Source organism: Hyla sarda, chromosome 1, assembly GCF_029499605.1.
Source record: "Hyla sarda isolate aHylSar1 chromosome 1, aHylSar1.hap1, whole genome shotgun sequence".
In the NCBI taxonomy this organism is placed as follows: Eukaryota; Metazoa; Chordata; class Amphibia; order Anura; family Hylidae; genus Hyla; species Hyla sarda.
In genome coordinates this window covers 152,128,135-152,143,018 of record NC_079189.1, presented here as the reverse complement: position 1 = coordinate 152,143,018, position 14,884 = coordinate 152,128,135, and the positions used below count along the sequence as shown (strand labels likewise).

Sequence of the window (14,884 nt, the reverse complement as noted above, 5' to 3'; positions counted from 1 at the left end):
CATTCTTCAGGCGGAAATTTTAAAGCGGAATTTCCGTTCGGAATTTGTAAAGCAAAATTTGAAGTGTGAATTTGTGAATGGAAACCCATTTTCTATACTATACATTTTAGTAAGCGGAATTGCAGGCGGAAATTCCGTAGTGTGGACCTAGCCTAACTCTACCAACCAGATGAGCAGCCGTCGCTGGGTCAATGGTTCTCCCCTAGTTGTATGGTCTATAATGAAACCGGTCTACGGGGGATCCATTGCTAATTAATAAGAGGAGTATTACATTTTTACAGTCTATCCCAGCATATGTTACGGTCACTTTACTGGTGACTGGGTGGTTATTAGTACTTACTCCTACTTGTTTCTGCTGTTTTTTTGTTCTATACTATATTTTGGGTCTTGATCACAACCTCATACAATCTTGTTATACCCTTTATGTTTTATAAATACCCCTGATGACATTCTGCTTGCTGAAAAGCCGTAACAGAAACACATTGGGTGATCTCATTGAGGGTTTTGTTGTATTTATGCTATGTAATTACTGGCTTTTGATCAATAATTTCACTATGCTATATTATATGGTACCTTTTTTAATATGGCATCCTAACCTCTGTGACAGAATGCATTGCTATTTTTAGCATTATTGGTGATTTGAATATTTTTTGTTTGTCACTCTTTGCACTAGTATGATTTTACCCTAATCTATAGTAAAAGTTTTACGACACCTTTTTTCTTGGATAATTCTCCTTTATTTTATAAAGAGTGGTAGAAACCAGATAAGGAAGTTTTATTGCCAAGAGTGTTAAAGTGCATCTGCCACATGGTTTTAGCTAATTAAAACGCTGACACAATCAAATGGAAGTTAGTGAAAGTATACATGGCATACCTTTTATCTAAGCTGATGCTGCCTTTTATGTAAGCCCAGATCAGTGTTTCCCAACCAGGGTGCCTCCAGCTGTTGCAAAACTACAACTCCCAGCATGGCTGTCCGGCATGCTGGGAGTTGTAGTTTTGCAACAGCTGGAGGCACCCTGGTTGGGAAACACTGGCCCAGAGTATCAGAGCTGTGTCTGGGGGTCTGCTGTTCCACAACGCCTCTTCTCCCTGTTTGATTCATGAATGCAGCTTCTCTTCTATAGGGTAGCTGCGTTGGTTTCCCACGCATGCAGTGTGAATGGGGAATACTGAGTTAGGTAACAACCTAACTGAAGGTTTTCCAACCAGTGTGCCTCCAGCTGTTGCAAAAGTACAACTCCCAGCATGCATGGTCTGTCAGTACATGCTGGAAGTTGTAGTTTTGAAACAGCTGGAGGTTTGCCCCTCCGCCATGTGAATGTACAGGGTACATTCACATGGGCAGGTTTACAGTAAGTTTCCTGCTTGAAGTTTGTGCTGTGGCAAATTTTTCGCAGCAGCGTAAACTACTAGTGGGAAACTCACTGTAAACCCGCCAGTGTGAATGTACCCTAAAAACACTACACTACACTAACACATAATAAAGGGTAAAACACTACATATACACCCCCTTACACTGCCCCCCCCCCCCAATAAAAATGAAAAAGTATTGTACGGCAGTGTTTCCAAAACAGAGCCTCCAGCTGTTGCAAAACAACAACTCCCAGCATTTATGGACAGCCACTGACTGTCCAGGCATGCTGGGAGTTTAGCAACAGCTGGAGGCACCCTGTTTGGGAATCACTGGCGTAGATTACACCTATGTCCACCCCTATGCAATCCCTAACTTAGTCCTCAAATGCGCATGGCGCTCTCTCACTTCGGAGCCCTGCAATACAAATTTTGGGGGGCTTTCTCCTTTTACCCCTTATGAATAGGAAAAATTGGGGGCTACATCAGCCTGTTAGTGTAAAAAAATTTAAAAAATTACACTAACATTTCGCCATACTTTAATTTCACAAAATTTGTAACACAATTAGTACGGAAATACCCCATATGTGGGCGCAAAATGCTCTGCGGACGCACAACAAGGTTCAGGAGTGAGAGGCCTAAATTGGTGATTTGCACAGGGGCGGCTGATTTTACAGCGGTTCTGACTTAAATGCAAAAACATAAATACCCACGTGTGACCCCATTTTGGAAACTACACCCCTCACGGAATGTAACAAGGGGTATAGTGAGCCTTATCACCCCACAGGTGTTTGTAGAATTTTCATAAAAGTTGGATGGGTAAATGAAGAAAAAAAAATTTTCACTAAAATGCTGGTGTTACCCTAAATTTTTCTTTTTCACAAGGGAAAATAGGAAAAAGCCCCCCAAAATTTGTAACCTCATTTCTTCTGAGTAAGAACATACCACATATGTGGATGTAAAGTGTTCTGCGGGCTAACTATAGGGTGGGCCATTTATATGGATACACCTTAATAAAATCGGAATGGTTGGTGATATTAACTTCCTGTTTGTGGCACATTAGTATATGTGAGGGGGAAAACTTTTCAAGATGGGTGGTGACCATGGTGGCCATTTTGAAGTCGGACATTTTGAATCCAACTTTTATTTTTTCAATAGGAAGAGGGTCATGTGACACATCAAATTTATTGGGAATTTCACCAGAAAAACAATGATGTGCTTGGTTTTAACGTAACTTTATTCTTTACAAGTTTCTGACCACTTATAAAATGTGTTCAATGTGCTGCCCATTGTGTTGGATTGTCAATGCAACCCTCTTCTCCCACTCTTCACACACTGATAGCAACACCGCAGGAGAAATGCTAGCACAGGCTTTCAGTATCCGTAGTTTCAGGTGCTGCACATCTCGTATCTTCACAGCATAGACAATTGTCTTCAGATGACCCCAAAGATAAAAGTCTAAGGGGGTCAGATCGGTAGACCTTGGGGGCCATTCAACTGGCCCACGACAACCAATCCACTTTCCAGGAAACTGTTCATCTAGGAATGCTCGGACCTGACACCCACAATGTGGTGGCGCACCATCTTGCTGGAAAAACACAGGGAACGTGCCAGCTTCAGTGCATAAAAAGGGAAACACATCATGTAGCAATTTCGCATATCCAGTGGCCTACATGATGATGTGTTGAATGGCCCCCAAGGTCTCTTGATCTGACCCCCTTAGACTTTTATCTTTGGTATCATCTGAAGGCAATTGTCTATGCTGTGAAGATACGAGATGTGCAGCACCTGAAACTACGGATACTGGAAGCCTGTGCTAGCATTTCTCCTGCGGTGTTGCTATCAGTGTGTGAAGAGTGGGAGAAAAGGGTTGCATTGACAATCCAACACAATGGGCAGCACATTGAACACATTTTATAAGTGGTCAGAAACTTGTAAATAACTCATGAAAGAATAAAGTTACGATAAAACCAAGCACATTGTTTTTCTTGTGAAATTCCCAATACGTTTTGTGTCACATGAGCCTCTTCCTATTGAAATAACAAAAGTTGGATTCAAAATGGCCGACTTCAAAATGGCTGTGAAACACCTAAAGGGTTAACAAACCTTTTTAATACTTTGAGAGGTGCAGTTTTTATAATGGGGTCATTTATGGGGTATTTCTAATATGAAGGCCCTTCAAATCCACTTCAAAACTGAACTGGTCCCTGAAAATTTTACGATTTTGAAAATTTTGTGAAAAATTGGAAAATTGCTGCTATACTTTGAAGCCCTGTGATGTCTTCCAGAAGTGGAATATCCATTTTCCTTATAAGCAGAGAGCTTCAAAGGTAAAAAAAAAATGCAAAATGCAAAGTTTTTTCATAAAATTTTGGAATTTTTCATCAAGAAATGATGCAAGTATCGACAAAATTTTACCACTAACATAAAGTAGAATATGTCACCAAAAAAACAATATCAGAATCAGAATGAAAAGTAAAAACATTCCAGAGTTATTAATGCTTAAAGTAACAGTGGTCAGATGTGCAAAAAATGCCCGGGTCCTACACTGAAAATTGGCTGGGTCCTTAAGGGGTTAAAGGTCATAAACTATCCATGGGATTTAAACTAATCACCAATCCACTGATCTGGGAATACTATAAGTATCTGATTGGTGGGGTCTGACCACTGGGATTCCCACAGATTTTGAGAGCTGAGATCTGTGTCCTCTAGGTAAATAAGCAGTAGCACATGATCATCCACATCTCCATACAGTCAATTATGAGACTAATAAACATTGCTGAGTGCCGAACTTGTCAATATGCAGAGATGTAATAGAGAATGACTGGAGCAGCAGGCAATCGTGCCCTGCTGCTCCATTCACTGGAGGGTGACAGGGACAAGATCAGATACTTAGTGTCCCCAGTTCTGATTGATTAGTTTATACCTTGGGAGAGCACTATAATTTCACAGCTTGGTTCGGGGCCCATTAACATAGTGTACATAGTTTATTATTTTTAAAAACATAATACAGCACAGGCACTTCCCGAAACAAAAAAAGGCGCATGTTACACAGTGAGTACAGTGATCTACTCAGCCAGTAAAGAAGACTCCTAAGAATTCATGCAATGAATGTCTGTGGTTGAAAGATGCACCACTACCAATCTGAACTAGACTGGCAGAATTCCACTATATGAACATAGCCTTAAACGGGATATCCAGTAAAAAAAAAAAAAGCTAATTTCTTTGAAAAGCAGCACCACACCTGTCCCCAGGCTGTTTGTGATATTAAAGTTCTTCTCCATTCTTTTTAGTGGAACTGAGCTATAGTACCACACACAACCTCAGGACAGGTGTGGTGCAGTTTTTGGAAGAAATGGCTTCTTGTTTTTATAATCTTGGATAATCATTTACACCAAAATTAGATACTGAGCATAGTTTTTTGTAAATATTTAGCACCATAACATTTTCCTAAGAATGTCCACCTGCACATTTCTAGAGTCATAACTTCCATTTACTTCATTCTTTTTTGTAGGCTGAGAACTTTCTTAGCATTGTTATAAATGGGAATATGCAATTTTTGTTCAGTATATGTGTTTACCCACTGATACCATAGGAATTAAGTTGTTTGGTCTATTCTCGGCAGTTGTCATATTATGCTCTCCTGTTGCATATGCCTTAGACACAGCTAATGCACTTTATAGCAAGTTGTGTCTAAAAATGTAACCATACATTTAAGGCATTGTGGAAAGGGGTTAAGCACAAATTCGAAAAAAAATCTTGCCATTGTGAATAATAAGTGTAAATGAGTAAAATTTAAAAAATATGTGTGGCCAGAACTTTAAAATCTTGGCTTACTTTTATGTGTATGGCCATCTTTAGGTACTAGGCTTTTACGCCTTATCGTTTCCTGTTTAAGACTAGTGTAAGGATTTTGTAAGCAATCTGTGTATCATTTTGGCCTATCCATTGTGTGACATTGTATTGTATATGACCAGACAGATATTGAGCTTTTTGACCATTTACTACCATTTACGCTTTAAGTTCAGGGCAAGGTTACCTTAATAGCACACTGCTTCCAAGTGGATGAACAAATTTACATCTATAGTTGTAGAATCTTCTTGCATTGAGCTTATTATAAGGTAAAAATGTCAATGGCAGATCAGTTAAATGCCCCTTTGAAGCATCGGAAGTGATACGTTACTCTGATGTGACAATCTGTGCTGTTGAGGATTAAAAGCAAATGTAGCCGATGCCTTTCAACCTGTGTGTTGGCATTTGAAGGCAGTATGGCCAATTTCAACTGGAGGTATAAAATAGTGGCAAACAAGAAACTTATCAGTCAATAGTAACATCTATATCGAGTGAAAATAAACTTTGCCTTTTAACAAATGTGCTTCAGTCCTTATTTTTAGTGCTTTTGACTGTTTACACAGTTCAGCTAAAGTTAGAAGCAACAGCATAAAAAAAAACCTAAAAGTGGTGACAATAGTTCAAAAACAGGAAATGTTATCCAAATGTGCATGCGGAACAGATGATCAGGATGGTGGTTTGCACAGTGGAAACTTCCATTCAGCCTGTTTTTTCCTTATTTTGTTCAGTTATATATCAGTTTTACTTCCTGGAAAACAATTTCATAAAGTGTTAATTGTCATGGATTCATTTGCATTTACCTTGTCAACAACCCTCAGCTTCCCAGGAACTGCTTCATGGTCCACAAATTATATTCATGTTTTCATTACATACGATTGATAAATCATAGTCTTTGGCTTGCATTACCTGAATGAGGAACCTGTACTGATAGATTTACTGCTTTCCAAGTGTATGCGTGTTCTGAGAGAGGTCATCCAGAGCGAGAGCTGCTCTTATTCTCTCATGAGAATAAGCAAGAAAATTGTGCCATGCTTTATTGCATTCAGTATTATGGAGGTAGAAGAAATGCTTCTAGAGAAAACTGAGGAAATACAGTGTCTCATACATTGACTAATTCCCCTCACGTCTGTACCCTCTGGGACATGGATATGTCGACAGAATTAGAGGTCATCATGGACAGGCCCGGACCATTATGAATGTAGTCAGGCAGTAAATAAATTGGGACATTTTCTGAGTGTATATATTTTTGGGCTTTCGACTGAAGCACAGCAAGCCCCACTTTAGGGTCCAAGTACAAAAAAAAAAAAAAAAAAAAAAAAAAATATATATATATATATATATATATATATTCATACATACACTGAACAAAAAGATACCGGGCACTACCTGGATAAGGAGCTATGTGCTGGCGAGATGGAACAATACGGTTTCCTGGTAGCAAGTGCAGATCCTGGTTGCGGTGCTGACTACGTTCAAACTGGTAGCAATAGGTATATGTACAATATGAGAAAGAAGAAATGCGGAGCACTCACTCAGGTATGCTGCTGAAGATTTCATTATTCGTTCATGAGAACCTGTGCAGTGGACAAGGTAGTGGGGAGGCAGAAGGAAAGACTCGGAGGGGGTGTGGAGCGACGGGCCGTGTTCGCGCCACAGCGCTGCGGCGCGAACACGGCGTGTCGCTCCACACACACCCCCCCCCCGCATCTTTCCTTCTACCTCCCCGCTACCTGGTCCACTGCACAGGTTCTCATGAACGAATAAAGAAATCTTCAGCAGCATACCTGAGTGAAAAAACCACCATATATATTTATAGGAATATGCAAAGCAGCTCATTACATCATCTTTTCAGGTAATGTTCCCTGGTATCAGCTTAGCTCCTGCTAAGGAATATAAAAAGCTGATCGTGATTTTATGCCAAGCCAGACTACTCCCCAAAAGGGAAGTTTTCACCCATCTGCAGACAGCTGTTTCGTGGTTTTTGCCACTCGTCAGTACAGAGCAGGGTGATCTGGCTTGGCTGGGGTAAGAGGCCTGAGAGTAGCTAAAGGGGGTGAGTATTTACCTTAGGGCGAGGCCACCACTCCTGGTGTAACGGAGCTTCAGAAGGCCATTAAGCACGCCCGCGGAGTGCTTAATGGCCTTCTGAAGCTCCGTTACACCAGGAGTGGTGGCCTCGCCCGGAGGTAAATGCTCACTATATATATATATATATAATTTTATATATATACACATACACACACACACATCGGGAAGTGACCTGAACATAGTAACTAGCTGACAATATACAGGCCATTAAAGAGGTACTCCATTGGCCAGCGTTGGGTAGTAAATGTTCCGAATGATGTTTTTGTGCTGCCGGGGTCGGCCACGCCCCTCGTGATGTCATGGCCAGGCCCCCTCACTGCAAGTCTACGGGAAGGGGTGTGACAGATGTCACGCCCATCCCACAGACTTGCATTGAGTGGGCGTGGTCATGATGTCATGAGGGGGCGTGGTCGACCCACAGCGAGAGAACGGCATTCAGAACACTTACTTTTGAACGCTGGCCAGTGGAGTACCCCTTTAAAGTCTATTGTACCTATGCCTTTCTGTATTTGGAGACCAGAGCCTCCCATTTAGACAGGATGCCAACGTATACAAATCGCAATGTGAACTCGGACTTACTCTGGCCTGTAGTAGGCTTGGGCTGCAAATTGTAAAATTTGTGTGTAACTTGCTTTTTTTCCCAGTGCATTTATATTATAAGCAACATAACTGTTTGAAAATGTTGTTTTTAGATGCAGTACCTTTGTAAGTATGTTCACAAACAGACAGGGAAGATTTCTTCTGCAGTCCTGAATATGTTAAATCCAAAAATAGAATTGCTGTAAGAATGTGAGATATTCTCCAATAACAAAGAGTAATTTATGTGGCGTTTTGTGCAATCTGACATAAACAGAGCCACTTTTGTACTATGATTAGCATGGGTGCTGATGTCAGTTTGCTTGTCTGGCATTAAGCTTTATGCTACTACTAAACTCTTCTTTGTACTCGCAGCCAGAAGACCTTTGTATATGCCCTATTAAAGTGCACAGTTAGTAATTTGCTCCCCCCATTCTCGTTTAATCTGTGCCAGTCCCAATGAGTGACTCATTTACTGAAAGGAACCAACATAAAGAGTAGCAGGTGCTTATATACTAAAGATAGCAGTGTAGTTATGTACAGCACAGGGCAATTAGACGTCTGAGGAAGCACCAGAGTCATTTTGATGAGCAATCCAAACTATTCAGACATTTTATTCGGGGGAAGAGGAAATAGAGGATGTGTTGAAAAGGATGACTATTTTGTAATGAGGTGACATGTTTGGCCTCTGAAACTTACAGGTTTTGAAATGGTGTACTATATTGCCATAGTTAGTCTAGCTCTATGCCTGAGGGTATGTTCACACGTTGATAAGGCACAGCAGGTTTTAAAACTGTTCACTTTAATGGATCCGCCAGCATAGACCAAAATATGTGTAGCCACAAAATATTTCTATATACTGACATATAAAAGCAGGAACTCTGATCAGTCATACAGTTCATCATTCATACAAAATATACTATTGTACAAAATAACAAATAATCAGCCATACTTAATTCAGCCAGTCAATTGTGCCATATGCTACCAACATGGCAGGTCAGTGTTCTGGCAGAAATTGTGATCAGCCATGGAAATGAATATTGTGCGTATAATTTTAAAACAATGGTTGGCTTAAGTGGTCAAATTCTATGTCATTTTACTAGACTTTTTTTTGTATGGCCAACTTTAACCCCTTAAGGACTCAGCCCATTTTGGCCTTAAGGACTCAGACAATTTCATTTTTACGTTTTCATTTTTTCCTCCTCGCCTTCTAAAAATCATAACTCTTTTATATTTTCATCCACAGACTAGTATGAGGGCTTGTTTTTTGCGCGACCAGTTGTCCTTTGTAATGACATCACTCATTATATCATAAAATGTATGGCGCAACCAAAAAACACTATTTTTGTGGGGAAATTAAAACGAAAAACGCAATTTTGCTAATTTTGGAAGGTTTTGTTTTCACGCCGTACAATTTCTGGTAAAAATGACATGTGTTCTTTATTCTGAGGGTCAATACGATTAAAATGATACCCATTATTATATACTTTTATATTATTGTTGCGCTTAAAAAAAATCACAAACTTTTTAACCAAATTAGTACGTTTATAATCCCTTTATTTTGATGACCTATAACTTTTTTATTTTTCCGTATAAGCGGCGGTATGGGGGCTCATTTTTTGCGCCATGATCTGTACTTTTTTTTGATACCACATTTGTATATAAAAAACTTTTAATACATTTTTTTATAATTTTTTTTTTAATAAAATGTATTAAAAAAGTAGGAATTTTGGACTTTTTAATTTTTTTTTCGTTCCTGCCGTTCACCGTACGGGATCATTAACATTTTATTTTAATAGTTCGGACATTTACGCACGCGGCAATACCAAATATGTCTATAAAAAATGTTTTTTACGCTTTTTGGGGGTAAAATAGGAAAAAACGGACGTTTTACTTTTTCATTGGGGGAGGGGATTTTTCACTTTTTTTTTACTTTTACTTTTACATTTTTTTACATTTTTTTTTACACTTGAATAGTCCCCATAGGGGACTATTCATAGCAATACCATGATTGCTAATACTGATCTGTTCTATGTATAGGACATAGAACAGATCAGTATTATCGGTCATCTCCTGCTCTGGTCTGCTCGATCACAGACCAGAGCAGGAGACGCCGGGAGCCGCACGGAGGAAGGTGAGGGGACCTCCGTGCGGCGTTATGAATGATCGGATCCCCGCAGCAGCGCTGCGGGCGATCCGATCGTTCATTTTAATCGCGAACTCCCGCAGATGCCGGGATCTGTATTGATCCCGGCACCTGAGGGGTTAATGGCGGACGCCCGCGAGATCGCGGGCGTCGGCCATTGCCGGCGGGTCCCTGGCTGCGATCATCAGCCGGGATCAGCCGCGCATGACACGGGCATCGCTCCGATGCCCGCGGTTATGCTTAGGACGTAAATGTACGTCCTGGTGCGTTAAGTACCACCTCACCAGGACGTACATTTACGTCCTGCGTCCTTAAGGGGTTAAAGAGTATCTATCACGTTGTAAGTAGGATATGTTTAAAGCTCCTGTGCAGTCTTGTAGTCCAGGATTTCCTCAGGGACCAACACAGGACAAATTTTAGAGGTCCATAGGCTTTGCAATTTTAAGAAATTCTTCTTTGGGCTACGAAATTTCTCTGGAGCCGAGCTCGCTTCATACTCATTTGATCCCAGCTGCTATTACTGGACATTGCCAATCAGGCCGATGTCCAGCATTAAACTTTTTGACGCCGCAATCAGAGTTGATCAGAGTGAGGGACATTTATCAATGTTTGCTTATGTATTCTTTTTTTTTGTATTTTTTTCTTTACTTTTTTTTTGCTTATGTGTGACTTATTTATCAACTGGTTTCAGCCTGTTGATAATTTTCTTTCACGTAAGCAATTTTTCCTTTTTTACTTTGGTAGTAGCTTTTTCTGCTCCATGTTTGAGCTGGAGTAAATTTAGTCAATTTTTAACCCTGTTGCGACTTTTTTTTGCGCAGTTGCGACTGTCGCAGTTATTAACTACCTGACTACCCGTAGTCCATTTTAAAATTATTACTACGTAGTTAATTTTTGGAAAACTTGCTTTTCTCGCTTTCCAGTCAAAATAACGCACAAAAAATTGCGTAGTCGCAGTTGCGACAATTTTACGACAATTATAGTAAAGAAAACCTGACTAAACCCGTTGATAAATGTCCATAACTGTGTCTAAATAAAGTAAAATAAAGTGCCAGTAGCTCAGTGGAGCTGTCCAGGACCACTGCATAACATCTCAGGCTTCCGATCAGCTGAGCGGATGGGGCAGAAGGTCCCTCTCTACCTGCCGCCTCCTTGTCCGATCACGCTCCAATAGTGAAAGCAGCCTCACTGTCATCACTAATAGAGTGCCGGTAACACTGATCAATGCTGTGCCATGGCAGAGCATTGTTCAGTGTCTACAATCAAGATTTCATGTAATAGTCCCCAATGGGGACCAAAAAATAGTGACAGATGGGGGAAAAAAAGCTAATAAATGTAATTTAGCCTTATTTCTAAGAACAGTTTAAACCACCCTACTTTTCCCATTTTTAAAAACAATGTAAACTAAAATAAACCTATTTGGTATCTCTGCATGTGAAACTGTGTGAACTATTTTAAATATGTTATTGAAACCGTACAGTCAATGGCATAACAGTAAAAAAAAAAAAAAAAAAAAAAAGCCAGCATTGCTGATTTTTGGTCACTTAAGAAAAAAAATTTATAAAAAGTCCCATAAAAATGGTACTTAGCAAATCCTAATATAATTTGGGTATTATTGTAATGGTATGGAACCACAAAATAAAGAGAACATGTTGTTTTTACCAAAAATAGAACTGCATAGAAACACACACACAAAGTTGCTAACTCTTTATTTTTTTTATTTTTTTCAATTTCTCCCCATAAACATTTTGTTTTTCGTTTCATTGTAAATTTTGTGGTAAAATGAGTGATATTGCAAAGTACAATTGGAGGTCCAAAAAATATGCCCTCATATGAGTCGGTAAAGGGAAAATGTAAAGCAATATGGCCATTAGAATAACTATTTCATATAGCCATTTGATTCATTTAATTTACCTATATTATGAAATAAGGGGAATAGCTATATGAAATGAGTGTATCAAACATGAAATGGGGGGATTGGACATGACTTTGAGGGGATTTCCCCATTTACTATACCGCAATAGGTACATTAGTTGCAATCTTACATTTTCCCTAAATCATGTAGCCCTAATAGCTGATTGATAACGGTCTTTCTTTTTCTTCTAGGCATGGAAGCGGAGATGGTTTGTCCTACGCAGTGGACGTCTAACAGGAGATCCTGATGTGCTAGAATATTATAAGAATGACCATGCTAAGAAGCCTATTCGTATTATTGACTTGAACCTTTGTGAGCAAGTTGATGCTGGACTGGTTTTCCCCAAAAAAGAATTTGAACATAGTTATATTTTTGATATCAAAACTATTGACCGAATATTTTATTTAGTGGCCGAAAGTGAGGAGGAAATGAATCGGTGGGTTCGAAGCATATGTGACATCTGCGGATTTAACCCCACTGAAGAAGGTAACCCTCATTACAAAGCCATTTCTTGGTTAGCTTTAAGAATGCAATAGACGGGACTATGTAATGTAGACGAGCTCTTGTTCCATTTTCCTTAGTGCCTATTGTGCTAAAATAAGATGCTCTGTTTGAAAGTGAGGCAGGTTTGCTGTTCAATTGCATAACAGGCTATATCTGCAAATGCAAAAAATGTATTCAGTACTGAACAGTGGTTTCTTACAGATTATGATCAGGTGATCTTACAGGTTATATAGCTTGATCTTTGGTAGTGGACTGTTTGTGCCTTTGTCCATATGCAACAAGTTTCCTTTCAACCTGACATGTTAGATAATTCATACATGAGGGACTAGCTGCATTTTCCACAAATGTCCAAAAACCCTTTTGTAAACAGCGTTTATTATGCAATTTTTTTAGCAAAAGCAATAGTCAGAATGCCCAAAAATATCAAAAGGTGTTATTAGGTATTGCTAGTTGTGCACAGACCTCTATTTACACACCAATTGTGGAGCACCCTAAATAGATGTGATGCCTGTACCGAGGTTAATGTATGCTGCAGATCCGTATTCTGTAAGTAAACACAGTACAGTCCTGCAGTAGGACCTTGTAATGGTGAACCGAAATGAACATTTTGAAAATTGAAACGGAGTTTCCCTGCCCACGTTAAAAATAAATGAATAAAAAATGTAGTACAGTACTAGTTTTAGGTCAGCTGTAGAGTCATAGGCTGTGTTAGGGCATGCTGGGAGTGGCAGTTAGTTACTGATGAACTACCACTTCCAGCATTCCCAGACACAGTCTATGGCTCTGCAGCTGTCCCCAAAACTACAACTCCCTGCATGCTTTTTGGCTGCTACAGCCTTTGGCTGTCTGGGCATGTTGGGAGTTGTAGTTTTGTAACAAGTGGGGAAACATTGCCATAGTCTCTATGGGCAGTGTATTACTGCCTGCAGGATGACAGGACAGCACTACTCATATTTATATTTATATATTTATATTCACTGGGCATTTTGCACACAACCAGGCTTTTTGTCAGTCAGCGAGGCTCTAGCTGTTTAGGATTAGTCAGTGATGTTCTCGCTGTAGCCATTGTGTGTACAGCTCTGCCGTTGACACTTCTATGAGTAGAGGTTTAGAGTCTCCACACACCTTGATTGCAGTTTGGGGATGAACTACATAAACACTTGTGATGCCATCCCCAGGGCTGTCATGGATGCACATGTTTGGCTTGTTTCACTCTAGCAAATTACTCCGTTTAGCAAGTTCCTTCACTAGTTCCTTCTTAAAATCAGCTGTCACCGGCAGTAACCAAATCCTATACGTCCATTAGAAAATCCCATTATAGTCTATGGGATTTTTCTAATATCCGTTTTAATCCATTATAGTCCGTTATTGATAACAGACGTTATTTTGTGACGGAAGATAGTACGGAAGAAAATAGTTCATGAACTATTTTCTTCCGTACTATCTTCCGTCACAAAATAACATCCGTTATCAATAACGGACTATAATGGATTAAAACGGATATAAGAAAAATCCCATAGACTATAATGGGATTTCCTAACGGACGTATTGGATTTGGTTACTGCCGGTGACAGCTGATTTTAGGACAGAACTTGCTAAACTGAGTAATTTGCTAGTGTAGCCTCCTCTGGCAGACATGTCTTGTTGACTACAAGTCTCTTTCGCAGACTTTAGAGGTGCAAATTCAATTTTTAAGGGGCACAGAACCTGTTTGGCTCTGGTCCGATGCGCCCTTCAGATCTTTTTACTCTTTTAACTTTGCTGCTTCTTTTTTAAATCTTACTTCATGTAACAGGAAGGTCCTCCTGGACTTGTTGTAGTCCGTTCTTGCAAGAGCCACTCCCCCTACTGTAAGCCATGACCCAGATAGTTTGGGTGCATATTTCCCTTTTTGGTAAAATGCCTCATTTTCGGATAATAATTTTCAGTTGCCAAAAATTCTGTGCATCTCTACTTGAAATCCTACTTTTTGATTACACAAACAGATAAATTGAGGCTTTTAGAAAGTGTTATAGAAAGTGGTTTCCCTTTCTTTAGATGCACTTAAAGGGGTACTCCGGTGCTTAGACGTCTTATCCCCTATCCAAAGGATAGGGGACAAGATGCCTGATTGCGGGAGTCCCGCTGCTGGGGACCCCGTGATCTTGCACGCGGCACCCCGTTTGTAATCAGTCCCCGGAGCGTGTTCGCTCCGGGTCTGATTACCGGCGACCACAGGGCCGACGGCGTGACGTCACGCCTCCGCCAACGTGTGATGTCACGCTCCCACCTCAATGCAAGCCTATGGGAGGGGGCGTGATAGCTGTCATGCCCCCTCCCATAGACTTGCATTGAGGGGCGGAGGGAGCGTGAGGTCACACAGGGGCGGAGGCGTGACGCCACACGCCGCCGGCCCCATGATCGACAGTAATCAGACCCGGAGCGAACACACTCCGGGGACTGATTACAAA

General features: G+C 40.3%; 1 protein-coding gene across 8 annotated transcripts in view; it reads left to right on the top strand.

The window, feature by feature from the left end:
- The window catches only part of GAB1 (GRB2 associated binding protein 1), a 139,615-nt gene that overhangs the window by 77,455 nt on the left and 47,276 nt on the right, over nt 1-14,884 (top strand). For 5 of the 8 annotated variants that reach the window (XM_056562889.1, XM_056562886.1, XM_056562887.1 and 2 more), the window contains exon 2: nt 12,122-12,416. In XM_056562889.1, coding sequence (XP_056418864.1) covers nt 12,122-12,416 — 295 coding nt within the window. The remainder of the gene's footprint in view (nt 1-12,121; nt 12,417-14,884) is intronic. The other 3 variants (XM_056562890.1, XM_056562892.1, XM_056562893.1) reach the window with 2 other exon arrangements.